Source organism: Sebastes umbrosus, chromosome 20, assembly GCF_015220745.1.
Source record: "Sebastes umbrosus isolate fSebUmb1 chromosome 20, fSebUmb1.pri, whole genome shotgun sequence".
Lineage (NCBI taxonomy): Eukaryota > Metazoa > Chordata > Actinopteri > Perciformes > Sebastidae > Sebastes > Sebastes umbrosus.
The window spans coordinates 12,966,718-12,994,130 of record NC_051288.1 but is presented as its reverse complement, the minus strand read 5'-3'; the positions used below and the strand labels follow the sequence as shown (position 1 = coordinate 12,994,130).

Below are 27,413 nucleotides of genomic sequence, written 5' to 3'. Positions count from 1 at the left end.
GTTGTCTTGTTTTTGCCTCCTTATTCTTTCTCTTCTATCTCTATTTATCCTCTGCCCACCTGTCTTCTGTCTCTTGTTTCAGCTGTGAGGTCAGCAACAAACCCTTTGCTCATTATCCTGCCCGTCAGACTTTAGAAAAACAGCCGCCAATAATCCACATACAGTCCCCTGTCCTTCTTTTCTAAATCTTGCCTCACACACACTCAAACACACACATATTGTATTCCAAGTCCCCTCTCCGTCACCCCAGAGGACCCCTTATATAAAGCTCTGTTTCCCCTCTAGTTGTTACTCCCCTTGTTTTCATCACCAGTGAAACATCCTTCTCTTTTGCTGTTCAGGTATGTGCTTTGACTCTTTCTAAACCAAGGTGTTTCTTCTTGTACGGTGCTGTGATTATTTGAAATATGTGACCACCCAGAAGCTATGGTTTCTGTTTGGGCTTTTCTTTTTTTAAAGCAAAGTCTTCCATCATTTTTATCTGGCGCAATCTTTAAATGGCACTGGAATCGATAAGTAGTTATATAAAAACGTGCACACCATTGGGTTTGATTATTGTTTATGGACTGTGAACATTTTATACTACATTGTTGTTCGATGAATTTCAAGACTGTAAAACGCTTTGCTTAAACGACTTTAAAGCTGCTATAATCTATATTTTTTATGATAACAATGGATCAAATGTAATGTGAAGAGGGTTTCTCATAGTGATGAGCACAGAGGATTATCACCACAGTTCCTCTCAGCACTATACAGAGCTTTTCAGCATCTTCCAGCTCGTTATTTTGATTTTCTGGCTCGTGCACCTTTAAAGGAACAGTGCGTAACATTTCGGGGAATCTATTGGCAGAAATGTGATATACTGTTGATTAAAAAAAAGTAGGTTTTCTTTAGTGTATAATAACCTGAAAATAAGAATTGTTGCGTTTTTGTTTCCTTAGAATGAGCCGTTTATATCTACATATGGCTGCTATGTTTCTACAGGAGCCCAGAACGGACAAACCAAACACTGGCTCTAGATAGGGCCATTCGCTTTTTCACGTTTTCGTCAGCCTTCAAAGTTCTCCTACACGCTTGAGAAGTTTCAGTTGGTTGCAATCTGCAACCTCACCACTAGATGCTGCAAGATCCTACACACTGCACCTTTAATATTTTGATTATCTATTACCCACTGTACGCTACCTGACCATCACCAATCAATAGACACAAAGTTAGCAACTAGAGAGCACAGTGGAGCATTTAGCAGCTAAAGAGCCAGATATTTACCACAGGAGTTGGTTGAGACCAAAATCGGAGCTAAAAGAAGAATGAATATTGGACTTACATTCGCCAGGTGGCCAGAAACCTGACTCCAAATGAATGATAACGTTGCTCCGTGTCTACTGGACGTGTAAATGGCAGCAAGTTTGCCATATTAACTTGAAAACGGCTAATATGTCACTGTGTTCACAGCTTGTTTGCACTGCCCGCAAGTGCCCAAATGTTTAACATTTTAATACTGTAATAGTGAATAAATAACTGATTAAATCAAAGATGCAAATTGACAATGATTGATGAATGGCTGATTTTTTAGTCTGAACATCCTCAGATTTGTTTCCTTATACAATGTCACAGACACTATATTCAGTATCTGCTTGTATCAGTTACTCATTGAAGCTATATCATGTTAAAGGTGCAGTGTGTAGGACCTGGCAGCATCTAGTGGTGAGGTTGCAGATTGCAACCAGCTTCTCCTGTGTGCCAAGCGTGTAGGAGAACTACGGTGGCCAACGCGAAAACGTGAAAACGTGAAAACGCAAATGGCCCTCTCTAGAGCCAGTGTTCGGTTTATCCGTTCTGGGCTACTGTAGAAACATGGCGGCCGGCTCCATGAAGAGGACCTGCTCTCTATGTAGATATAAACGGCTCATTCTAAGGTAACGAAAACACAACGATTCTTATTTTTATGTGATTATACACTAAAAAAAACACAATTATTAATAGTATATTCCATTTCTGCTTTTCTATTGAGTAAAATATATAAATCAATTCAGTATTTGGCATCTTTGGAAACGTTGTGATTTCTACTAAATTACAATACAATTCAGGCGGGTGTTGATGATATTATCTCTCTGAAATTAGGAATGATCCCTCATGATAAGCTATTCTTGGTGCCCTCGGGCTCTCTGTCCATCTGTGTCGATCAGTTTGGCCAGAAACATTCAACGGGGAAGCGATGTGATGAATTCCTCTCCCAATCCCTCATCTGCTTTTTGTCCGTGTGCCCGTGTTTATTCAGATTCACATGCTCATGCTCTGAGATCTTGGCTAAAAACTAACTATGACAGGATCTGAGGGACTTGGGCGGCCCGCTTGATCTACCGTGTTAATACACTCAGAGACTGGGAGGGCTTCCAGTTGTTCATTGAAAATAGTGTATTGAGATTTGGTTCGATTGCTGGTGTGTCTACCAAGAAACCAGTTTGCACGGTTTAACTGCAGCTCATCAGACGGTTTTTACTTTGCACTAAATTTATAATAATGTAACAAGTCCCACTGAAATACATAGATAAGCTGCTGAAGTTACGGTTAGGAATGATAGAATATTTATGGGACTCCACATACATTTAAATATCCCCTCAGTTCAGTGAGACTGCGAGTAGATCAAATGATAATAGAGGACTTGGCTGGTGTTAATAGCAGCCAGCCGACCAGCTTAATCTCTCCATCCCACAGTCTCGCTTGTAGATTGGCTTTAGCTGGCTAATACCTCGCTCTTATCCAGGGTAACAGGACACTGCTCCGGCCTAATAGTCCTTCTGACCTCTTCTATTCCTAGATCATTAGCTGCCCTTCCCCTTTATCTTATTCTTTGAACAAAAGCACTGGCCTGCATTGAGCGTGTAATGCATTCCCAGTGGCCGTCTCAGTAATCATGAAATTTGCTCACTGTTTAATTTTTTTATATCAGCAGACTATTAAAGCTCAGTCATCTGGAGTGGCATGCAAACATATTAATTGATGGTCTAGTATTAAAATTAAATTCTCCACATCAGGAATTCAAGTTTTTATCTTATTCATGTGTGCATAGTCAAATGTTTAATATATCGCTAATCAATGTTTGGACTTTGGAACTTTTGCTGAACAGTGACCCCTGTGGCCACAAGTGGCAACTACAAAATACTAGCACAATGAATTTATCCTTATTTCTCAACCTTTTTTCCAGTCAGTTGCTTTAAAGTAGGGATGCACCGATTTGACTTTTTAAGTCCTGATACCGATAGCAATACCTGGGCTTTGGGAATCGGCCGATGCGGAGTACCGATCTGATACCAGTGTTTAATTAATACGCTGTATGCCTCACTGTGTGAGGGGTCATTCTTTTATGTCTAAGGAAACATCAGGCTGGCCTTACTTAATTACTTTCTTAACTTTGTAAAACAAAATGTAATAAATAAATACATAGATATACATTTATTGAATCGTTATTTATTATTAAAATAATAAATCGTACACCAGCAACTTGGCAAAAAAATCTTCAAAATTAACAGGAATTACAAATGAACGGTGCACGGTGGTGCAGTGGTTAGCACTGGCGCCTCACAGCTAGAGGGTTGCAGGTTCAAATCTGGCTTGGGGCCCTTCTGTGTGGAGTTTGCATGTTCTCCCCGTGTTAGCGTGGGTTTTCTCCGGGTACTCCGGTTTCCTCCCACAGTCCAAAGACATGCAGGTTAGGTTAATTGTTGACTCTAAATTGCCCGTAGGTGTGAATATGGTGTCTGTATAGGTGTGAATGGTTGTCTGTCTCTATGTGTCAGCCCTGTGATGGACTGGCGACCTGTCCAGGGTGTACCCCGCCTTCGCCCAATGTCGGCTGGGATCGGCTCCAGCCCCCCCGCGACCCCTAACGGGATAAGCGGTTGCAGATGGATGGATGGATGGTGTAAACCTTTTTAATGCAGAAACAAATTGGTCAAAACTTGAATTAAAAGGAATTAAAATTTCCAGTATATAATGTACATAAACATAGAATTGAATTTACTAGATCGGCCCCATTATCACTGATATCCGATCCAGCTATTTGAGTCTGTATCGGTCCGATAACCGATCCGGTATTGGTGCATCCCTAGTATAGTATCCTCAGTATATTGAATGGAGTGAGGCTGCGTTTTATTGCTAATGGATTTATTATTTCAAAAGCTGCATAGTCCAGCTTTAAAGTTTGAGGGCGAACTCCAGTCAACGCATCACAACTGTACTTTGTTTGCTGCTAAATGTAATATCGGAAAAACCCATGTTATTGGCAAATTACCTTTCATATATTGGGCTAATGCTGTTGCATATTTATAACAGTATTGATTTTTTATATTTATGGTTTTCTCTCCAGTGTCGCCATGTCTGATTTAGAAGATCATGGGTGAGTCTATCCAGTCCTACCAGTTAACTTATTTCTCATATAAACTTTAATATAATAATATAATATAATATAATACATGAGCTTCTGTTTCACGGCATGTCTGATGTATTCTTTCAATTCTTTTTTATTTAGAGGCCATCAGGAGGGTAAGGACATTCACTCATCCATTTAATAGAGCAGCAGTTTCATCGTTTCTCTCAACTCACTCGCCGTGTCGCTCTTTGTTTCTCCAGAAGATGATGAGGAGCAGGGGGAGGGAGGTGAGTATGTGATGCAGGTCTGTGTTGATTTAATCCACCTTCCCTTAGAAATAACACATTCAGATACGAGCTATAGCAGCAACCTGCCAGTAAAAGTGTTCCCATAGGAGAACTATCAAAATGTAAATATTGATTTATTGTTATCCATCCAGTGTTTACATACTTTTCCAGGAGCTTTGACTTTAAATTGAAATTTAACAGGAAACTTTAAACGTTAAATTCCCCCATGGTTATAAACAGCGGCCATGAACTGTGGGTTTTTAATGTATTAAAACGTCTTTCAAATTAGGGTTAATCTTGGATTACTTTTTTGTCTGTTTGCAAATCTAACTGCTGTGAACTGATTCACTTTTTCTCTTTTTTTCCCCCTGTTATGTCAAAGAAGAACGTCCCAAATACAAGTAAGACTACTTGGAAATACTAAACATCAAAAATATTGTCAGATTTTACCACTAAATGCAGTGAAAATAATCTGATCGTATGTGTTATTTTACAGGCCGGTCACACAGCTCGCTGCCCCTAAGATCCCTGAGGGGGAGAGGGTTGACTTTGATGTATGTTCCTTCAAGGTTGTTGTTAATGGAACATTTACACCATTACAGCACCGGAAACAGGCATTCAAATAATCTTGACCTGTGTATCCACTGGTCCCTGGTATATATATGTAAATATATATATATAGGATATCCATAGGAAGAGGATGGAGAAAGACCTTCTGGAGCTGCAGACTCTGATTGATGTCCACTTTGAGCAGAGGAAGAAAGAGGAAGAAGAGCTGATTGGACTCAAGGACAGGATTGTAATGCATTTCCCATACTGATTAGCTAGTAGTTAGTTTCCCATGTATTTGAGAGAGAATAATAGTGATTAAAGAGCCGTGTGTTAAAGTTGTTTCTGTTATAGGAGAGCCGCCGGGCAGAAAGAGCTGAGCAGCAGCGTGTGAGGGCTGAAAAAGAGCGGGACAGACAGACACGGATTGCGGTATTAACATTGTATTACATATGTTGTTTAATCCATGCATATCAACGCTCTGCTCAGATCACAATATTTCTATAAAAACACTATAAAAGAGCAATTGAAACTGCAGTAATCAGCTGAAGATGACTTCCTCAGGAGGAGAGACAGAGGAAAGAGGACGAGGAGGCGAAGAAGAGGGCCGAGGATGAGGCCAAAAAGAAGAAAGTGCTCTCCAACATGGGGGCTCACTTCGGAGGGTTCCTGGCCAAGGTCAGAATAATACATTTAAAGACAGGTGTGTCACTGTATACTATCAGAGTTCATGTGTGTCTGATAGGCGTGTAAGAAAATATCGATACACATGAGTATCGCAATATTATGTTGTGCGATACTGTATCGAAACACTATTGATTTCTAATTAACCTCTAAAAAATCCAACAGCCTGCCGTCGGGATCGGCAGCTATTTGATATTTCGGAGGTTGTAGCCGGCTCAGTTTTAAAGCTAGAGTGATGTTACTGACATCATAGGAAACTACAACCGAAGGAATCCATTGGTACCAACAATGTCATACTAACCTGTCGGGAAGGAGGTTAAATAACGCTCCAAAGTTATGCTAGATTTTGGCGAGGAAAAAAACGGCATGGCGATTTTTACAGGGGTCCCTTGACCTCTGACCTCAAGAAATGTGAATGAAAATGGGTTCTATGGGTACCCACGAGTCTCCCCTTTACAGACATGCCCACTTTATGATAATCACATGCAGTTTGGTGCAAAAACCATGCAGTTTTTTGCATACAGTATAAATGTGTTATTTTTGCCTATTCTAAAATGGTGTATTTCTGGTGTGTTCTTTATACGATGAATATATGGCCTTGCATACCGTATAGCAATATATGAAATTGTTACCCATGCATCACGATACGTATCTTGCCAATACACAGGCCTAGTGTCTGAATCTCTTAGAGAGTGAGTTGTGTTTGTTTCCTGCAGGCAGAGCAGAGGCGAGGCAAGAGGCAAACTGCGAGGGAAATCAAGAAGAAGACTCTGGCAGAGAGACGCAAGCCACTGGCTATTGAGACCCTGAGAGAGGACGGCCTGAGGTCAGTTTAAGCTCCATTAAAGACGGACGCATTAACATTCATTACATTTTAAACCAGATCTATGTTGTAGGAATGCCAGGTAGTAAGCCAGCCAGGCACATACTTTTTAAAGCTGCTGCAAAAAAGGTGCATAAATCTGTCATCTCAACTTGTTAATCCTGCTGTGTTTTAGAGAGAGAGCCAAGGAGATGTGGGAATGTATCTACCAGCTGGAGTCAGAGAAATTCGACCTGACTGAGAAGACGAAGAGGCAGAAGTACGAGGTAAGCCATCTAGCAGAGAAAATACAAAACAGCTATTTTAAGAATGGCTAATTTGTGACGTCAGAATTTGTTTTTTTTCAGATCAACGTCCTCCTGAACAGAATCCAACATGCTCAGAAATTGTGAGTCACTCTGCTGTAGTCAAAATCTACCATGACACGACCTTCACGCCCCACAAAGTAGAGGATAGTGCAGAGCTGCTTTGCATCGACTATGCAAACATAACCACAGATGGATAGCAACAGTCACGCTGTTGGTGTCGGTGTATATACAGGAAATGGCAAACTCACACCTCTTAAACATTTGTCACTTTATGCACAGGATGCAATCAGTCACACTGAACGCTGACTACAACTGATCATAATCTACTTTATATTTTTTTTTTGTCTCAATGCAGTAAAAAGGTCCACGGTAAGGGGAAGGTCGGAGGACGTTGGAAGTGAACTCACACATGAGGAAACAAGAAGTTTCAGGACAAGATTACAGCAATTTTGAAGAGATTTTTGTGTGCCATTTATTGAAATACATCCAATTGCATCTGTAATTATTAAAATGTACTTATACATAACATTTTTCCAGTAGTAGTGTCATTCAAATTGGAAATCGGATTATTATTCTTGAAAAGTTCACAGCTACTACAATCAAAAATGAATCTGATAGGCTGGTTAACTTCCTTACGAAGGAAAAATAAATTCTGTCTGTAAGATCTTGACTGTCATTCTGTTGCATATTGTGAAGGTAAAGCTGTTGTCAACGGGAGCAGAGCGAATGAACCGCCTTTACTTCCTCTGTGGTATGAAAACAGCGTGGATGCCGTCACTCTTCCTCTCTTGCAAAGGGTCAAATTCAGCCTCCAGAGCAATACTCGCCACTTTCTCTGCGAAGCCTGCTTCTTGCTCTTTGTTCAGATCCAAAATGTACCTGAGTTACACACACAGACACACAAATGCAACTTAAATACATCGACCACATTACAGTTATTATTAACTTTTTATCAGATGGGAGCAAACATGAAGAAATCAGATACACAAAAGCAAATTGTGAATAAAAAACACAGCATAGTCAGTCACTGTACTCTTGGTGACTGTAGTGTCACCATGGTAACGAGCCCCGTTACTATAAAAACCCTCACTTGGCCAACTCCACGACGAGCACGGCGTCTGGTGCTGCAATCTGTCTCATCGTCGGGCCCAACTGGTGCGCGCAGCTTTAGAGCGTCGACAGGGAGGGAAACAAAAACACAGAAGTGAAACATGGTCAGCAGTCAGATCAGGAGTCTGCAGTCAAGATGGTGACGGGATCCTATTTTAGGTTAGGTTACTATTATTATATTATTAGTACTATTAGAGAATTGGAGAAAAGCAAGCTCTCACCTGGCAGAGAAGTAGATGGTGTTAAAGAAGTGGGAGTATTTCTGTTTTTCTGGCAGTTTGTAAAGTGAGTCCAAAGGCAGGAAGGTGACAGAGATCCCATTCAGACGCATCAAGTCTGGAGAGGATTTGAGAAAAATTCAGTGCAAGTTTCGTACACAGTTACTGTTTTCTGTGTGCTGAACATCAAAACAGGCTTCAGGAGGATGGGAAGTGATCCACCATACATACAAGTTCCCATTTACACTTCTTTAATGTACACAAACATCTGCATTAAAACACACTGAAACAAGAAATTATGCAACATAATCAAACATAAACTGCCTGCTCGTGTTCAAAGCCATTTACCGTTAATGGTGACAGGTTTTCGGTCGGCCTCTGTGGATGGCTCCTCTGCCTCTGACTGAGAAGCAGTGGGGCAGCCCCGTCTGCTGGACAGGGACCGGAACAATTCCTGTACATTTGCAAAGGAGATATCCTGGGCTGTCTGTGGATGTGAGGAAAGGACGATACAGACATTAATATGTTCCTCGGTACATGCACAACTTACTGCAACTGTACGATAAAAGGATGTGGAGACATAACTGTAATTTAACACAGTGGTTTCCAACCTTTTTCCTTGAGGAACTCCCTTTTCTATCATTGAGTAAACTGACGACCCCTGATTAAGTGACATATTTTATGGATATTTCGTATTATATTCATGCATAACAATAACAGCACAGAACTACTGATAAACTGTATAATTAACCCGAATAATGAAAGCAATAAATGCAGGAAGTTTGTATAAAATGAGCGATTTGGATGAATTCTGAGATTATTTCCTGTGAATATTGATAAGTTTTCCTGTTATTTTGAATACGTTTACTTTTAATTCTCTGTCTGTATTATTTATTCTAACAATCATGCCTACATAATACTTTTTTTCTTTTTTAGAAATTGTGAAGTGATCTCCCTGACAGTTTAGCCGCTGTTCTATTAGCTCTTTGGTTGTTTTAACTGTGTACTTATCTTATGCAGGACGAAGGCAAAGGGTTTATATCCTAAATAATAAATCAATCTTTAAAAATAACATTCTTTTCCTTCACAGAAATTAATGAAATGCTGAGATATTGGCTAACTGCATATTTTTTTAAAAGTTGTCTTACACCCCTTAAAATCTAAAAGGCCTCGCGACCCCCTCAAAGTTTTGGGGGGCCCTTAGTGGGGGCGGGGACCCCCAGGTTGGGAACCACTGATCTAACATGTAATCCGTGCCTTTACTACTGTATATTTTACCTTGACGTGTTGCCCATTCTGTGTCTTCAGCAGGCTCTTGTCATCAGTCTCAATGCCAAAGGAGAGGTAAGGACTGGAAACGATGTCTCCCCAGTAGCCCCTGACAGCCACTTTGTCCCCTTTCTGTCCACACAAAGTTCCTCCATGTCATCTTATTGCTGCATTGTGTAGAAACAAAAACAAATAGGCTAAAACTCACCTGTCTGAACACTCTTGAAGAGAGCAAACTTGGATTGGTTATTTGGTAGACGCCTTCCCTCATTTCGAACGCCAGACCCCGTTCCCTCCATCGCGTGTATTGTTGTTTGTTGATGACGCCACACTGCAGATACAGAAAAAGTGTCCGTCCTTCAGTGTAACATATAAGCCTCCAAATTTCTGTCCTTCTAAAAGATGGGCAAATTTAGGGAGTGTGTTTTAATCGACAAAGAAAGGAAAGCACAGAAAATATTCAAATACCCCTTTCTCGTGCAGTTTCATTGTGAGGTCCCAGTCGAAGCAGCTCTTCTTGGAGTCATAGCGCGTCCCGAGGTGCTGCCTCACCCGATAATCCCAGACTCTCGACATCAAGATAGGGGCAGCACGCTCAGAGGAAGACGACGAATGCCGAGGCTGTGTCCACAACTTGAATATTCTGGCCAGCTCATCTCGCTCCTTGAACTGTAGAGTATGAAAGTCTAGATTCACATGGGTTCGACTGAGCAAAAGATCAATCATGAGGCCTTAAAGAAACACAGAAGATAGGCTTGTTTTTTACAAATGATTGTACCTTGAGAAGAGTTGTGTTCAGACAGGGGTGCGTGGCGGTCTCCAGTGATTCAGTAACAGACAGAGAGAGCTGTGACGCTGCACGTCTCAGTGTCTCTTCCGTCTGGCTGCGGATCTCACCGTTCCCAAACACCTCCAGAAAAACCTCTGTCTTCTCTGAAAACAAAAATCACGGCAAAATAACTTCAAAATTAAGAACAGATTTATCTTTTTTTTTTACTATTTATAAAGTTAATTCTTGAACATAAGCCCACACACCATTATTCCCCATGCTTTCCTTTGGCACTAGTGCCAGGTAGAGGAGCAGCAGCTGTCGAGCCACCACCTCCATGCTGTTTTCTATCACCCACACCTGCAGCAGTAGAGCAGAGAGAAGAAGCTCACAGTAGAGTAAATCAACTTGTTCTCAGGGGGTCACATGACAGTTTAAGAGACAGAGAGGCTCACATGGAGGCTGTCTTCGCTCTGCAAACCAGAAATGGTCTTCAAAATATGTCGTGGATCTCCGCTGCCAACCAGTAAAACATTGATGTCGCCTTCGGGTCTCACAGGGCCTGGGCACAGGGAGAGAGAGAGAGAGCATATAGTAGTTCCAACACACCATAGGGCAGCGGTTCCCAACCGTTTTACTTAAGAGACCCCTTTTCTATCATCGAGTAAACTGACGACCCCTGACTAAGTGACATATTTTATGTATATCTCATATTATAATCAATGCATAACAATAACGGTACAGAACAACTGATAAACTGTGTAATTAACCCAGATAGTGAACGCAATAACTGGAGGAAGTTTGTTTAAAACAAGCGATTTGGATGAATGTTGAGCAGAATATTTCCTGTGAATATTGCATCAGAGATTAGTTTTCCTGTTATTTTTAGCGACTTTTAATACAATTGTCTGCATATGTATTTTTTAAATAATCATACATACTTAATAGGCCCTTATCCTGTATATATCTTACATAATAATATATAATTTTAAAATGTCATTTTCATTTAGTTTTCTTCACAGAAATGAATGAAATGCTGAGATATAGGCCAACTGTATATATATATTTTAAAGTTTTCTTACACCCCTTAAAATCAAAAAGGCCTCGCGACCCCCCCGTGAAGCTTTAGTGACCCCAAATGGGGATCGGGACCCCCAGGTTGGGAACCAGTGCCATATGGTACCAAACCTCAAAAGTTGGCATTTGAATGTATGGTCAGATTTGTAGTCTTGTTTACTTATTCAGATATTTAAATGATATATAAATCATAATTTTACCAATTTTAGATTGTAATATTTAGATAGGGCTTTTTTTATGGCTGCGTCAGCACTAGTAACAATAACATTTCATAGGATATCCAGCCCTACATTGATATTTCCTGTGCTATTTAAATGTGATGGCCAAAATAATAGAAACACATCATTATTATTCAGTGCAATCACCCTGATACCAGTAGGTTATAACTAGGGACTGTTTAGTTGAGTTTGAGGCCATAGTTTGGTTAAACGACAGTAAAACGTTTAACAAATATGGCCCCAATGCAGTTATATATCTATCTGTATGTATGTATAACTGTGTACAGATTGTTTCAGTGTTCATGACTGATTTATCTGGTTTTGTGTACATCCCTGAATTAATTAAAATTTCTGTTATTGTACTGAATTATCTTCCAGTATGACATAAACATGTAGCAATACCACACAATAAATAGCTCCATTACAAGTAAAAGTCCTGCATATAATGACTGAATTGTACACTGATTTGTTTTAATTGATTATATGTATATGTGTTTTCATATGTGTATATACTGCGTGTGCGTATGTGTATGTATGTATATATGTATACAGTATATATATATATATGCGTATATATATATATAAATCTATTTTATTTTATTGTTTTTAATTTAATTTAATTTCTACTTGTGTATATTCTTTTTTACTTATTTATCTATTTTTGTTTGTATATACGTAATATGTTTCTGTATCTATACTGGCTTATTTTATATTAATATTAGGTTTGTTAAGTTTCTTTGTACTGAGAATGTTATTATTGGGGACGTTTTATGAATGTTTGTTCTGTTGTTTCAAAATGAACAAAAAAACAATAAATATAATATTGAAATATATAAATAAAATATATATAAAACTGTACTTACATTAAAATACAATACAAAAGTAACAAAAAATGGCTCATTATGCAAAATGAGTGTTTATTATGGATCATTATTATCAATGCATTAACATGTAAGCAGTACTTGACTGTTGTAATTGGTCGAGGTGAAGCTAATTATGATGTGATGTGATGCAGGTGTGCAGGAGGACCTCGCATCCACGTGCACCTTAGAGGCTCTCTCACCCGCACTCAGCAGGTCGCGTGCAGGACTGAGGCCCCACCAGGTGATGCAGCCGACGCCCTCTGACGCCCGTCCAGCACTCATCCTGTAACAATGACCCAAAGAAAGACAAAGGAAGACAAAGGAAGAAGAGGTACACCTGACTGTAAGTGTCTCACACCAACACTCACACCAGCTAACGCTAGCTAACAGTACTTGGTCAAAAGGGCATTCAATGCTAGCTTATCAGTGAAACTGTTATCTCTTACCTCAATGTGGTGATAAATGGCGACAAGCTGAGACCAGATATTATCACCTGATACAAATAGTGATGGAGGAAAACTCACCTCACAGGCTGACAACTGAGTGAAGTTGCAGCTAACAGTCTGAACAGAAAGTTTGAGTTCTGTTGCTAAGCAACAGTGTCTCCATGGGGAGGAGGAGGAGGAGACAGACGTCATCTACTGGTGGTGATGTAGCTGGGTTTAGAGATAATTAGTATGTTTTTGTATTCTAACAATCATGCCTACATAGTAGTTTTCTTTTTTTTTTTTTTTTACAAATTGTGAAGTGTTCAACCTGACAGTTTAGCCACTGTTATTTTAGCTCTTTGGTTGTTTTAACTGCGTACTTAATTAATGCAGGACGAAGGCAAAGGGTTTATATCCTAAATAATAATTCAAACTTTAAAAATAACATTCTTTTCATTCACAGAAATGAATGAAATGTGTGTGAAATGTCTTACACCCCTTAAAATCAAAAAGGCCTCGCGACCCCCGCAAAGTTTTGGGGGCCCTAAGTGGGGGTGTAGACCCCCAGGTTGGGAACCTGGGGATAATTACGGCGAAATGTTGTTGGATAACTTTATTATCCATAATACTCTTCTCTATCTAATAGTATTTTAGAATATCACCTACAGTTTTTATATAATTACTTCTTTATGCACTTCTAATTTGCACTTTATGATGATCCACTTATTTATTGTTCGACTTGTGACTGAATGTTTTAATGTTTGTTTTTCACTGCAAAGAGCTGCTAAACTGTTTTTCGTTGTTTTCAATGACAATGACAATAAAGTATATCTATCTATCTATCTATCTATCTATCTATTTATCTATCTAACAGTTAAAAAGTGAGAATATAAACTTAATTTACAGTAAGAGAAGCATTGATGTGAAACTGATCATTGTGGGTTTATTTAAATTTGACAAGACCCAGATCATTACAACAAGCATTTTTTCTGTTGCACCACATCACTACAAAAAGGGCAAAAAGGCCCAGTGTACATGCCATGACATGTAGAAGCTCTATCATGTCTCCAGGGTAACTTTTCAGAAATCCTTCCTTAAACGAAACATATTACAATTTGTGCATCCACATTTTCATAGGTCCATGCATGAGCACACACCAAAGATGCACAAGTATACAAATACAAAGTAATAGTTGGTTTAACAGTATAAGGTAAATAGGGGATGCAGAGTAACAACCAAATATCAAAAATTGTCTGTAAATCACGTACACGCACACAAAAGTATCTTAAAAGGAACAAAATGGAAAACAGAACATGCGAGTTGAGAACACATCAGGATCAACAACATATGAGCAGTATTTGATACTCGAACAAGGTGCGACTTTAACGAGGTTTTGCTTTGATTGCCGCGTCAACTTCTTCCTCTGGCAGGAGAGTGTGCCACTGGGCTACTGGACGTCTGGGGTTGGCAAGCATTTCTGACCAGTGGCGCAGGCCAACGCCTGTAGCTCCGTAACCCATGAAGGTCTTTCCAATGGGGTCGTTGCTCCCAAGTTTATCGTAGTCAAACACTGTGATGACGACCTGCACTTTCTGAAAGACAAAAGAAACATGTGTGATCAAATCATTCCCTATATCTATGACATTTCAGATTGATATCTGATATGAAGATGCAGCCTACCTGTATCTGCTCAAAGGGGACATCAAAGCTGAAACTCTCATTAAAGTAAGGATTGAGCGTGTTTTTCTTGACTGTAGTCTTTTTCTTCTTGATCCGTTTCCCATTTTGCTGCAGAACAATCTTCACATACGGGTCTTATGGAAGAGAAAAAGAGGGTGATATAGTTGTGTTTTGTTGTGTTTATTTGGGCCTCCTCGTGAGACTGAAGTCCAGCCCAGTTTTACGAGGAAATATGCAAATATCTGAAAGAATGATGATGAGGATTAATTACCTGATAAGCCACCGACATCCATTTTCTTCAGATTCTTTGCCTCCATGATGTTCACTGTCAGTTTTCCAGCAGTGGGTACATACCGCAAAGAAATGCAAACATCGCCCAGTTTTTCTTGCTGAAATGAAAATATATTACAGATTACCAGCATGCCCCATCATATTAAAATTAATACATCTTTCATAAAACTGCTGATTATCATGATTTCTTAATATTTAGAAGCAAGGCATAGAGTATACTATTAAGTAAATAATACCTCCTCCTTTTCACCACTCTCCACGTCTCTCCATTGTTGCATCGGCTGGCCCAAATCGACGCTGTTCATGGGAATCTTTATCTCGCCGATTATATCATGCTTGGAGAAACGGTCAAAGTCAAAAACTTGCAGCACCAAAGTCTTTCCGCCCAACTCTGCATACGGGATCTAGAAAGAGAGGTTATTACAGCATTAGGATGTACAATAGGTGAAGTTTTTTTTTTTATATGTAACAACATTTACAAATCCAGACAATAAAAAAGAGTGACAGGAGACGATTAAAAACATACTGCTTTGATATTTTGTTTGGGGAGGGATACCTTGACAGATGCCATTCAGGAAATGAAAGACTAAAGACGAGGGAAAGTAGAGACATAGGCCAAACTTCTGCCTCACGAGGGGTTAAAAAGTGACATGTCACCAACAACCTGGAACACCAACACAAGCTGCGACAGAGACACAAAGACGAGAAACAAACAAACAAAACACAGACAACATCAAGTCAACGAAGACACAATGTCAGGCACGTGGTACCTTGAAAATGAAAGTCTCGTTGAAAACGGGGCATAAATTCTTGCGTATAACTTTGGTCTCGTACTTCTTCTTTTTGTCTGGCAACAAAAAGACTTTGACGTAGGGGTCTGAGGTCCCCCCCATGTCCATAGCAGCGAGGTCCTGGGCCTGAAGGATGCCCACTATAAGCTTCAGAGGAAAGACAAGTGTCAGAATGATTATGAAAAGAGCGTATAAACTCCTTCCCGATAGTCATTTGTTGAGACCCTACACTGTTAAGAATTTCCCAGTAAAATAACATTAAAATACTGGCAGCAGGGTTGCCTTTATGTTACTGTAAAATTAACATCATTATACTGTCGCTGAAATTTACAGCTTTGTACTGTTAATGAAAAATACAGTTGTTTTCTTATTAATTTCACAGTATTTTACAGTTAATTTACTGTTCAAAGATACATTATATAGCTGTTTTTCAACCTTTCTTTTACATTATCTTACTGATTTGTTTTAATGCACTATTTAGGTTGTATTTTTTACATACATTTTAATAAACATTATTTTTTGCCTAGATGAATAGACTTAGCAGGTTACAGACATAGGAATAGTCACACTAAATACAATTAAAGGCACTTGTTAGGAAAAAGGCTATAATAGACTTGTTGACACTTTTCCCAAAATGTCTGTCTCTAGCTGGCTACAAGCACAGAATGCAAACCAGAACAACATGTGAGTGAAGAACAATAAAGCTAATTCACTGATTTTACAATCATGTACAATGTACAAGCCTCACATGTGCAGATAAAAAAACGGCCTACGAGCGTAATTTAACAGGTTTTCTTTTGTATTCACAGTAAAGCACTGTTTTTAGCAATAACAGGTTAATACTGTTGAAATCCTGCTGTAAATTAACAGTAATTGTTTACAGTGTATATTCTAATCATTAATATAAATGATTTTGTTTTCACACAGGACCTACCTGAGCATCTGTGAAGTTGTAGTCCAACGAGAACTCCAGCCTGCCCAATTTTTCCTGCTCTTTCTCCTCTTCCTCTCCTTCTTTCTTCACCTCGCCCTCCTGCCAGATAAAAACATCAGTGCGTTGGATATTCATCATGAAGATCTAGATCAGGTAAGATTATACAAATAATGTGTTACTTGAAATGACATACCTTCTCTCCAGCCTCTCCTTCGCCTTCCTTGTCCTTTTTGCGACGACCCGTCTTCCTCTCCCTCACTTTCTTTGGCTTCTTCTTTTTCCCTAAGCACTTCTTGAAAAGACAGAAGATGCAGCACGCCACCAAAACCAGGACCACCACAACGATGGCTGCGACCGCCCACACGGGCACTGCAAAATGAAAAGGTGAATTCACTCATCAGTATTCGCTGTATGTATGCTTATTATGGCAGAAAGGAGTGGATGTCTGATCCCCATTTCATTCACAATAGTAACATGATGTGGAGAAATCCTGACCCCCAAACAACAACAACAAAAAACATGTATTTAAATCTAATCTTCAAGTAGACTTCTTAACTTTTAAACACTACCCTCTCCATCGAAGGCTTTGTAAAAGTCTTATGCGTCAGGATTTTCAAGAGGATTTAAATCTTTCACATCTTGAGATTACATCCACTTTCATAAATCAGTTTACTCCTACAATCTAAAACAGTTCCAACAATATTGTTGAACATAAACTCATTTTCCAAAGCTTGGAAAACAGAACCAATGGTGTAATATCATCAAAATAAAATATGAAACTATTGAAATAAAATATGGTGCTTCTTACGATGGTGTATTGGAGGGTTCTTATGAACATTTCTTGACCTTACATTTTTTCAAGCACTTGATTATCTAGGGACGGTTTGCTGAGCATGCAAGTGCGTTGTGAGCAACACCCTTCTCCACAATCATATAATAACACACTCTTAAGCTGCGAGTGGCCCTGTACAACCAGTCGCCAGCAGCACAGTTCATCATTAAGTGTCTTAACTCAAAGCGCCTCAGCAGTAGTTGTTAATTGAAGGGAAAAACAATTGTCATGCACTTTGCACACTGGGCATGAACATCGAAAATAGTTAATGACCAAGAAAACAAGCTCATATTCCTATAAAATCATTCTTTATACTGTTGAATATGTCAAAAACACCCAATACAACATCTTGAACCTTTAAGAAAGCTACACTGGTCAATACAATATGTAATATTATTTCTATATCATAATATCAATTCTGTACAGGGGTGGATTTTCTCTTTCAATAACCAAAAATATAGTTTATTTCGACAAGTAAATTAAAGGAACAGTGTGTAACATTTAGGGAGATCTATTAGCAGAAATATAATATAATATTCATAACTATGTTTTCATTAGTATGTAATCACTTGAAACTAAGAATTGTTGTGTTTTTGTTAGCTTAGAATGTGCCGTTTATATCTACATAGGGAGCGGGTCCTCTTCATGGAGTCCGTCATGTTTCTACAGTAGCCCAGAACGGACAAACCAAACACTGGCTCTAGTGTTTTTTACGTTACTTGAAGGCCACAAAGTGCAAAACTGTGTTTCCGCCAGCCACCATCTGACTTCTGTTGCTCCTAAAGTAGTGTTATTATGGTAAAAATGGCCTCTGAGCGAGGCGAACGACGCTACCACGGTTTTGCTTTCTGCGGCTCACGTTACCGCAGTCTTGGAAACGGAACAGTGAGCAGAGGGGTACTCAGTTGGTTGCAATCTTCAACCACACCATTAGATGCCACCAAATCCTTCACACTGTACCTCAAAGTTATGAAATTGAACTTCTAGAAGCGGCTTACTTGGCAGATGACCAAGTTCATTCATGAACTTCTCCTTCATGTGGTTGTAGTCGTGGCCGGGGTGATGTTCTGTATGCGGGTGCTCATGGTGTTCTGAATGGGAGTGCTCATGGTGAGCCGGCTCTGTTGCTTCCTCTGATTTTGGTTCTGACGGCTCCGCAGCCCTCCGGGCCCGGACCCCAACACCGGCCAGCCTCATGTCAGCTGTCAAAACAGCAGAATCAGTGCAGTTACTGTCAGTTTGTCATGCTGGCTCCTACAGTGAGAGATAACACAACTTCGTATGCGCGCTGTGTAATCCCTACGTCCACACGTTGCAGTACAGTTCAAGAGCATAGAACATCTCTAAGCCAGATGCTCAACATGGCTGACCCTAATCCCTCTGTTACTCTCATTCTCTCTTTCACCTCCCCCGCCCCATAACCCACGCTTTCACTCCCCCGTTTGCCCCATCCCCATTTTTCTCCATCACTGTCACTGCATGTAACTGGATTAAACTGTGGGGCCACAATATTAATCCAAATTCCAAAAAGCTTAAATAAATAGGGGTTGGTCTCGTCCCTCAATTTTCCTCCCTAGGAGAGTTTTCTGGATTGACGACTGTTTATTAAGGCATTTCAAAGGAAGTCAAGTGAACTATGGCCAAATATTTATTTCTAGTTTTCACGAATATTTATACCCATTCTATTAAAGCTGCAACGGTTTATCAATTAGTTGCCAACTATTTAATTAATCAGCATCTATTTTGATAATTAATTAAGTTTGAGTCAAATTTCTCTGATTGCAGCTTCTTAAATGTGAATATTTTCTGGTTTCTTTACTCCTCCATGACAGTAAACTGAATATCTTTGAGTTGTGGACAAAATAAGACATTAGAGGACGTCATCTTGGGCTTTGGTGAACACTGATCGACATTTTTCAACAACTAATTGATTAATTGAGAAAATAAATCAACAATGAAAATAATGGTTAGTTGCAGCCCTACATACTATTTAAAATAAGAAAAATACACTTATTTCTTTTTAGAATATAATGTACATTCATTAATTTTTTTTGTTAGCGTCACAGAACTTTCTTTTTGTCTAGTTGCAGCTGATTTTCAAATGAGGAAGATTCTGACTGAAATTAAAAGATTATCGGCATCTATTCACATTTATAGGTAACTTTTATCAGCGGTTTATTAGGGGGTGATGATTTTGTTCAGATTCATAGGAAACTACAGGCAAATTATTCACATCAAAAGAACCAGTCAAGAGGTTAACCAGTCCTTTAAAGTGGGTATGTTCAAAACCAAATTAGATTTTATCATTTAAAAAAAACAGAATAATAATAATAATACAATTTCTAGCTTTTTCCCACAGTGTAATTGCAATGTAGTGCTCTTAATCATAACAGAAATGTTTGAAATCGTATGCATATGTATCTTACCTGTTGATATGTCCCTTTAATCCCCACTATGCCGACAGAGCTTTTGGAGCAACTTTTAGTTCAAGGTGAATTTCTTGTTGCTTCCCCTTTGGCCTGTTGTAGCCCTCACACACCCATCGTTCCTTCGGTACGCTGCTGGCTCTGACTGGAAAGCTCCCTGCAACCCTTTCCATCAAAGCTAAAGCGCTGGCAAATCACTAGAGCAGCCTTTTGATTTAATCCCCCCCACCCCTCCTCCCGATATTAGAATACTGACAACACATCTGTTGCTGTAGGTCTTCGAACAAACATGCATAAAGAGCAACAGTCACCTTTTCTTGTATTACTACTCAACTGTTAAAAATTTCACACACTTTGATTAATTTAAGGCTTCTCCTTGTTCAGTAGAAGTGCCCGTTCATTAGACTGATGAAACATGGCAGTGGTGGTTGTGTTTATCCATTGGATTGAAGAGATTGTAGTGCATCCAGCCCTTCACTAATCCCCCTCAGCATAGCTGTCCTCGCAGTCAGTCGTCAATCTACCAACAACTTTCACTGAGAGTGGATATTCCATCCTGCCCATCCCTTGGCTTACCATTTAACTGTACAAAACACATACCCGTATTTAGAGCGCTGTGAACAGTAATCCCCAGGCATGGTGCCACGCGTTTGCACTGCTACATCTGGAGATCTCAGTGGCTCACATCCAGCATGCAACAGCCTCCTCTAATAGATAACTAACTAAACTGCAGAAGGAAACACACTGGAAAAAAACACCGACAGGAACAAAAAAAGGGAATATAGTTATTACAGGGTTATTGTACTTGGTTGCATTATATTCCCCCTGTAGTCAGTAAGAGAAGAGTGTCAACACAGAGCTTTTATTGTCAGTGAGGTCAGCTAATTAACAGCACTCCTCTAGATTCTCAAAGTGGGGGCCCCCAGGGGTCCGTGGCACTCTGTCAGGAGGTCCGCGAAATAATTTGATATAAATTATAAAATTGTGCTGTATCATTAAAAAGTACATATCTACAGATGGGGACCATTTGCGCCAATCAAACAAGCATATTGCGTCTATTACTACCACCCACGTTAGCTTTGGGCCAATGGAAACTCTGACATGATTGTGACACATCAAGTCAATCTGTCAGAATCAGTCACTTCACTCAGGGTGCAACGAATCATCCACATTGTCAAGTGGCGCTAAGCCCAAACTAGCTAAATTGAGAAAATAGGATGACAATTATATCGAGCGACAGACATCAGATTCAAAGCGCCCAGAATATCAGGGCAAAACAAAGTGGTATTTACAGGATTCAAAAATGAATTTCTGTTTATCACTATCAAACAGGTCTGAAGTATTGAGTTTGAAAGGTTTTAGAATACAAATTGCTCCAATGGCATCTAAGAGTACAAATGGTACAAAGCATTATACTTAATTGGTATTACAATTATGAGGGGTCCTTGGACAATTTTCTCCCCTTTAAGGGGTCCCTCGCCTCAAAAAGTTTGAGAACCCCTGCTCTAGATTAAAGATGTAGAAGTACTATACACAATACAAGAGACCATTCTAATTGTACCCTAATGATGTTTTTGTAAACACCGTTTACAGAGAACTGATTTGATCCAAATCAATCAAGAAATGGAGAACCTTTTGTTCCATAACCGTACAATATATAATTTATTTATCTTGGGTGTGTTGCAGCACTGCATCTCTGGATTGCAACTGAAACACTAACCGACTACTACGCCTGGCTGTGATGGACTTTGTTGACACACGTCTCCAACTGAATCTTATCTTTGCTGAAACATGTCATTTACTAAGAAGCAGCATGGTCATTTTTAACCACACGCTGTCTGGCAGCCTAATGTTAAACATTAAGCTCCCACCCAACAGTGACTAAGCAAAGTCCCACTGTTATCTTTACAGTGTTCTATAGGGACAGACATGACATTAGGTTAAGTACAGAAAGTGTGTTTAGACTGCAAACAGATCAGATCTGTGTGAACAATTGAACATACAGTTATTAAACTGGTTGAAAAAAAAGACGAACAATAATGATATGTCATCATAGTCTGGCTTTATTCAATGTTTCAATGATATTCCAAATCTTAAATTATCTATTTGACTCAAAAGAGTTTGCATTTTTACAAAATATTTGTGAAGGTTAAAACCTCGGACACACTGGAATGCATGACACATGATAAAACGGAGCTTAAATGAACAAGTGACTCATTAATAGCTGAAGAGAATGGTAGGTTTTTAGCACCATCTTAATGAGAACATTATTTTCCAGTGCGGTTTTCAAGACAAATAGAGGTATTTTCTGTTATTTTGCTTAAAACTTCTCTTGTGCCATTAGTACAAGAATGAAGTTTGTGGTAAACTGTGAACACATTGTATAGTTTTCTTAACGGAGTAGAAATTTTGCACAGTGTGAGGGACTGTTTCCCTGTAATGTGGAGCTTATTTCACTGTACTTGTGTGACCTTTACAGAGTGTGTTTATCAAAGAGGTATTCTCCCATAGCACCGTGTGTCTCGGACGCAGTGATGCGGGTCAGACTGCCGATGTAATCGCCCAGCTTCTTGATGGTGTCGTGGCTGTCGATGAGGAAGTGCTGCTCGAGGAAGTCACACAGCTACAAGAGAAGTAAGAGAAAATAGTGAGTCAGATGTAAAACAATGCTATAAAAAGGTGGTCAAATAGGTGATAAATTAGGATACATTTAATATTTAATAGATTAAACACCCCCTCAGACCTTACAGACTGTTAATTTGCTTAATACATATTGAACTCACACAAACAAAAATATTTTTTTATGTGCAACAGTGTAGCTGTTTTTTCATATTCACTATTAGGTAAAATACAACAGTGCAGACTTACATGAGGGTCAGTGTTGGTGCCAGCTCTGCGGTGCACATCAAGGACACATGTGTTTAGGGACTTCTGGTAGTCCAGGGAAAAGGACATTGCATCCAGACCACCTCTCCAATCCTCTCTACTAGGTTTCTAGAACAGAAAGTTTGTGCTTGGATAAATATATGTACCAATCTTAACAGTAGTGGCTTGGAAATGCCCCCCAAAAAACTGGACTTACGGCAATAGTCTGAAGCAAAATTCGACCTCCTCTCATGTTCTGATATTCCAGCAGCTTCTCAGCCTGTTCCCTCTCATTCACTGAGCGCTCCAGGAAAAAAGTGGAGAATTTTGGCAGGGCAACGTCATCCCTGTCAAAATACATCCCCTAGAATTGATAGAGAAACACAGTATTTAGGGATTTACTTTGCAGACACGTGATAAGAAAGAAGAATCCTGGCAAAGAGGGCAATTTCTATTGTTTTGTTTCAGTGCAAAAACAGGATTTAAATACATTGCATAACAAATTGTCATACAGGGACTATTACTGTTACCGAAATCATACCAGAGAAAGGTAGACGTAGGATGCATTGAGCTTCAGGTTGATGAGTTTGTTGATGTCTCCTTCAGTCTCCGAATGGAGGTTTTGTTTTACCGCAGACTGCATTTCTAAAAGACAAAAAATATTGCAATCAGTGCGACTGGTACAAGGTTAAACAAACCCCAGTATAGATAATGCCATTAATTAACTTCAGACAGGTAAGTTGGATCTCCCGTTTTGTAACGTTTGCACAAAACAATCCAGAGACTGCACGTAACTGGATTAAACTGTGGGGCCACAATATTAATCCAAAATCCAAAAAGCTTAAATAAATAGGGGTTGGTCTCGTCCCTCAATTTTCCTCCCTAGGAGAGTTTTCTGGATTGACGACTGTTTATTAAGGCATTTCAAAGGAAGTCAAGTGAACTATGGCCAAATATTTATTTCTAGTTTTCACGAATATTTATACCCATTCTATTAGAGCTGCAACGGTTTATCAATTAGTTGTCAACTATTTAATTAATCAGCATCTATTTTGATAATTGATTACGTTTGAGTCAAATTTCTCTGATTGCAGCTTCTTAAATGTGAATATTTTCTGGTTTATTTACTCCTCCATGACAGTAAACTGAATATCTTTGAGTTGTGGACAAAATAAGACATTAGAGGACGTCATCTTGGGCTTTGGTGAACACTGATCGATATTTTTCAACAACTAATTGATTAATTGAGAAAATAATCAACAATGAAAATAATGGTTAGTTGCAGCCCTACATACTATTTAAAATAAGAAAAATACACTTATTTCTTTTTAGAATATAATGTACATTCATTATTTTTTTTGTTAGCATCACAGAACTTTCTTTTTGTCTAGTTCCAGCTGATTTTCAAATGAGGAAGATTCTTATTATTGGCATCTATTCACATTTATAGGTAACTTTTATCAGCGGTTTATTAGTGGGTGATGATTTTGTTCAGATTCATAGGAAACTACAGGCAAATTATTCACATCGAAAGAACCAGTCGAGAAGTTAACCAGTCCTTTAAGTCGGTATGTTCAAAACCAAATTAGATTTTATCATTTAAAAAAAAAACTGAATAAAAAAATTCTAGCTTGTCCCACAGTGTAACTGCAATGTAGTGCTCTTAATCATAACAGAATTTTTTGAAATCGTATGCATATGTATCTTACCTGTTGATATGTCCCTTTAATCCCCTCTATGCAATCCAGAGAACAAAGATAGTTCTTACCTTTCCCTTCTCAGCAGAGCTAACTTGGCTAAACTAACACTTTTGTTCACTCTTGCCCTGTGAAGTAAGCTTTTCAAAGCTCTGCACGTCTTTGCAGGATGGCTTTTATGCAACCTGGTGTTTAAGGGCTTCAAGTCAAACATCAGCCAGACATGTGTCATGTGTTATGATGTTGAGTTCAAGTGGGATGTAACATCTCTAGTTGGGTGTTGAGGTCACACTAACATTAGTACATTTTGTACGCTGTTGAAGTGAACTGAAGTCTGTTATATAACGTTAGTTAAGCAGAGCACAAATATAAATCACTTTAAAAAGCTATACAAAAGATATTTTTGGGGAGGTATATGGTTGAGGAAGAGTTGTGATAAGGGTTGTGTTAAGGGTTGGTTTATATCTACTTTTTAACTCCAGATGGATATGTGGGTTGTAAATAAACTTGGGCTGCTGTTCATATATTTAATTTGGGATGTAAATAAATCTGGGATAGTTTATATATTATATTATATAATCATTCTTTGATATATGAGTTATTAGAGGAGAAGTGAGAAAGGGAATTAGGGAAATATAAGTTTTACTTCTACCTACTCCTTTTCGGACACTATTACTCTTGTTTTGTTTGTTATTATTTTGTATCTGTTTTTATTTATTTTTATGTTGGAAATAAAGTAATTCATTCATTCATTAGTTCAAGTACATACAGCCCTTAACTTTTACCTCAAAAAGCTCCGACTTTAGTTCGTTTTGTTGAAAGCACTAACAATAACAATAACTACTGACACAAGTTAGCACTGACAGCTAGCCCCAGTTTAAATCACTTTAAAAAGCTATACAAAATATATTTTTGGGAGGTATATGGTTGAGGAAGAATTATGTGATAAGGGTTGTAGTTAAGGGTTGGTTTATATCTACTTTTTAACTCCGGATGGATATGTGGGTTGTAAATAAACTTGGGATAGTTTATATATTATATTATAATATCATTCTATGATATATGAGTTATTTGAGGAGAAGTGAGAAAAGGGTATAGGGAAATATAAGTTTTACTTCTACCTACTCCTTTTAGGACAATTTTACTCTTGTTTTGTTTGTTATTATTTTGTATCTGTTTTAATTTATTTTTATGTTGGAAATAAAGTAATTCATTAGTTAAAGTACATACAGCATTACCTCAAAAAGCTCAGACTTTGGTTGGTTTTGTTGAAAGCACTAACAATAACAATAACTACTGACACATGGTAGCACTGACAGCTAACTAGCTGACTGTTTAGCTAACAACTAGCATAACAATGAGCTTAACAGACAAGATATGTTAGTTAGCTGGACCTGACTGCGGCTAAAGTTTAGTTAACATAGTCACCTTTGATGTATTTTACTCACCTGAAGGTCAGTGAGAGTAACGCCAGTATCTTTGGTAAAGCTACCCTCACTTTGCCAGCACTGTAGCTTAGCCTTTATCTTGTTTACATAATACGACACAGAGACACGCCCCCCTGAAGTTATGACCCGCCCCACTCGGCCTCTGATTGGCCAGCACCCGCCCCCCAGAAGTTATGACCCGCCCTACTCGGCCTCTGATTGGCCAGCACCCGCCCTCCAGAAGTTATGACCCGCCGTACTCTGCCTCTGATTGGCCAGCACTCACTGCCTTTGTTGGTCTGATTGGTTGGATTTAGGCAAGGAGGAGTACGATTGGTTCGGCCAATATCATGGTAGGCCAATCAGAGGCAGAGTAAGGCAAGGCAAGGCAAGGCAAGTTTATTTATATAGCACATTTCATACACAAAGGAAATTCAAAGTGCTTTACATACATAAAAGCAACATAAAAGAGCACAAAGTGCATAAGATAAAAACGAATATAAGAATATAAAAATATAAGTTAAAAGAAAAAAATTAAAAGGATAATAAAAACAATCAAAAGACAGTAAAGTGCAGCATTTGATCAATTAAGAAAAGCGTCTGAGAACAGTTTTTGGTTTTGAGTCTAGATTTAAAAGTGGTCACTGTTGGTGCATCTTTGATCTCATCTGGAAGTTTGTTCCACAGTTGAGCAGCGTAGTAGCTAAAAGCAGCCTCACCATGTTTCCTTCTGACTTTGGGTACTACTAATAGATTTTTTCCCAGTGACCTTAGAGGTCTAGTAGGTGTGTACTGCTGAAGCATATATGAGAGGTAATTAGGACATACCCCCTTTAGTGATTGGGGTCACTAATGCTAGTTAACTCCATTGTTAGCTCATGGAGTTTTTCTTTTTTTTTTTTTTTATTGAAGAAAATTAATTTACAAACATTAAGGCATTGTTATCTAAACTCAATACTTCTAACATACAAGGCACAATTGGATAGGAAAGATAACTTAAATTATAAAAAAATATATAATAACAAAAATAAAAGAGGGGTTAGAAAATAATTAAAGGAACAAAAAAGAAATGCATAAATAAATAAATAAATAATAATACGACTGCACTCTTCCATAGTAGCTCTAGGGGTCATCATCATATACAGTATGTTCAGTTCTTCATAAGCTCTGAGGAGACACTTTGCATGTTGTCCTTTCATTAGTCTTAAAGCACTGAGATGATTGTCCACAAGGTCCCTTTTGAAAAAAAATAAAATTCCTCCATTTGGATGCATGGATGAAAACATTTGCCAGCAGTATCAGATTGTTCAATATCAAGTCACTCTTAATGTCCTTCATGTTAATACAAAACACAATATTTTCTCTTGTGAGAGGTGCAAGTAGTTGGATTTTGGTTGACAGCCAGTCCTGCAAATCTTCCCAGAATGCCACAGAATATATACAGTGGAAAAACAGATGATCAGTAGTTTCAATCTCAGTCTCACAAAAGTTGCAGTTA

General features: G+C 38.7%; 4 protein-coding genes and 1 long non-coding RNA gene across 13 annotated transcripts; 2 read left to right on the top strand and 3 right to left on the bottom strand.

Annotated features, from left to right (window-relative positions):
* The first annotated feature begins 89 nt into the window (after positions 1 to 89).
* On the top strand, positions 90 to 7,546 carry LOC119479596 (troponin T, slow skeletal muscle-like). 4 transcript variants are annotated; one of them, XM_037755376.1, is made up of 13 exons: positions 90 to 341; positions 4,367 to 4,396; positions 4,529 to 4,542; positions 4,630 to 4,656; positions 5,042 to 5,057; positions 5,153 to 5,210; positions 5,339 to 5,455; positions 5,560 to 5,637; positions 5,770 to 5,883; positions 6,606 to 6,715; positions 6,888 to 6,978; positions 7,060 to 7,100; positions 7,376 to 7,546. In XM_037755376.1, exons 2-13 carry the CDS (start codon positions 4,374 to 4,376, stop codon positions 7,419 to 7,421), a joined length of 735 nt encoding a protein of 244 aa, XP_037611304.1. In that variant the 5' UTR covers positions 90 to 341; positions 4,367 to 4,373; the 3' UTR covers positions 7,422 to 7,546. The 4 variants fall into 4 exon arrangements, with proteins under 4 accessions (XP_037611304.1, XP_037611302.1, XP_037611303.1 ...); XM_037755374.1 differs by having other exon boundaries at positions 5,153 to 5,225; XM_037755375.1 differs by having other exon boundaries at positions 5,039 to 5,057.
* LOC119479594 (dynein assembly factor 3, axonemal-like) lies at positions 7,468 to 13,143 on the bottom strand. 2 transcript variants are annotated; one of them, XM_037755369.1, is made up of 12 exons: positions 12,991 to 13,143; positions 12,745 to 12,827; positions 10,842 to 10,948; positions 10,653 to 10,746; positions 10,396 to 10,550; positions 10,086 to 10,286; positions 9,826 to 9,948; positions 9,627 to 9,749; positions 8,697 to 8,835; positions 8,352 to 8,466; positions 8,111 to 8,185; positions 7,468 to 7,899 (listed from the first exon to the last, which is right to left on the bottom strand). In XM_037755369.1, exons 2-12 carry the CDS (start codon positions 12,824 to 12,826, stop codon positions 7,758 to 7,760), a joined length of 1,356 nt encoding a protein of 451 aa, XP_037611297.1. In that variant the 5' UTR covers position 12,827; positions 12,991 to 13,143; the 3' UTR covers positions 7,468 to 7,757. The 2 variants fall into 2 exon arrangements, with proteins under 2 accessions (XP_037611297.1, XP_037611295.1); XM_037755367.1 differs by having other exon boundaries at positions 13,069 to 13,141.
* On the top strand, positions 12,742 to 17,413 carry LOC119479599. The gene is made up of 3 exons (XR_005204715.1): positions 12,742 to 12,887; positions 16,662 to 16,821; positions 16,956 to 17,413. It is a non-coding gene; the product is annotated as an uncharacterized LOC119479599 (long non-coding RNA).
* On the bottom strand, positions 13,896 to 24,547 carry syt5b (synaptotagmin Vb). Of its 3 annotated transcripts, none has more exons than XM_037755371.1 (9): positions 24,501 to 24,547; positions 18,499 to 18,702; positions 16,862 to 17,037; positions 16,669 to 16,767; positions 15,714 to 15,881; positions 15,180 to 15,347; positions 14,924 to 15,041; positions 14,653 to 14,786; positions 14,355 to 14,564 (listed from the first exon to the last, which is right to left on the bottom strand). In XM_037755371.1, the coding sequence occupies exons 2-9, from the start codon at positions 18,695 to 18,697 to the stop codon at positions 14,355 to 14,357; spliced, it is 1,272 nt and encodes a 423-aa protein (XP_037611299.1). In that variant the 5' UTR covers positions 18,698 to 18,702; positions 24,501 to 24,547. The 3 variants fall into 3 exon arrangements, with proteins under 3 accessions (XP_037611300.1, XP_037611299.1, XP_037611298.1); XM_037755370.1 differs by lacking the exon at positions 24,501 to 24,547 and adding an exon at positions 19,927 to 21,034; XM_037755372.1 differs by lacking the exon at positions 24,501 to 24,547 and having other exon boundaries at positions 13,896 to 14,564; positions 18,499 to 18,697.
* On the bottom strand, positions 21,967 to 26,089 carry zgc:56095 (uncharacterized protein LOC406286 homolog). 3 transcript variants are annotated; one of them, XM_037755377.1, is made up of 5 exons: positions 25,937 to 26,089; positions 23,333 to 23,436; positions 23,009 to 23,155; positions 22,795 to 22,920; positions 21,967 to 22,549 (listed from the first exon to the last, which is right to left on the bottom strand). In XM_037755377.1, the coding sequence occupies exons 2-5, from the start codon at positions 23,432 to 23,434 to the stop codon at positions 22,400 to 22,402; spliced, it is 525 nt and encodes a 174-aa protein (XP_037611305.1). In that variant the 5' UTR covers positions 23,435 to 23,436; positions 25,937 to 26,089; the 3' UTR covers positions 21,967 to 22,399. The 3 variants fall into 3 exon arrangements, with proteins under 3 accessions (XP_037611305.1, XP_037611306.1, XP_037611307.1); XM_037755378.1 differs by having other exon boundaries at positions 25,917 to 26,040; XM_037755379.1 differs by lacking the exon at positions 25,937 to 26,089 and adding an exon at positions 24,560 to 24,822.
* Between the last annotated feature and the right edge of the window lie 1,324 nt (positions 26,090 to 27,413).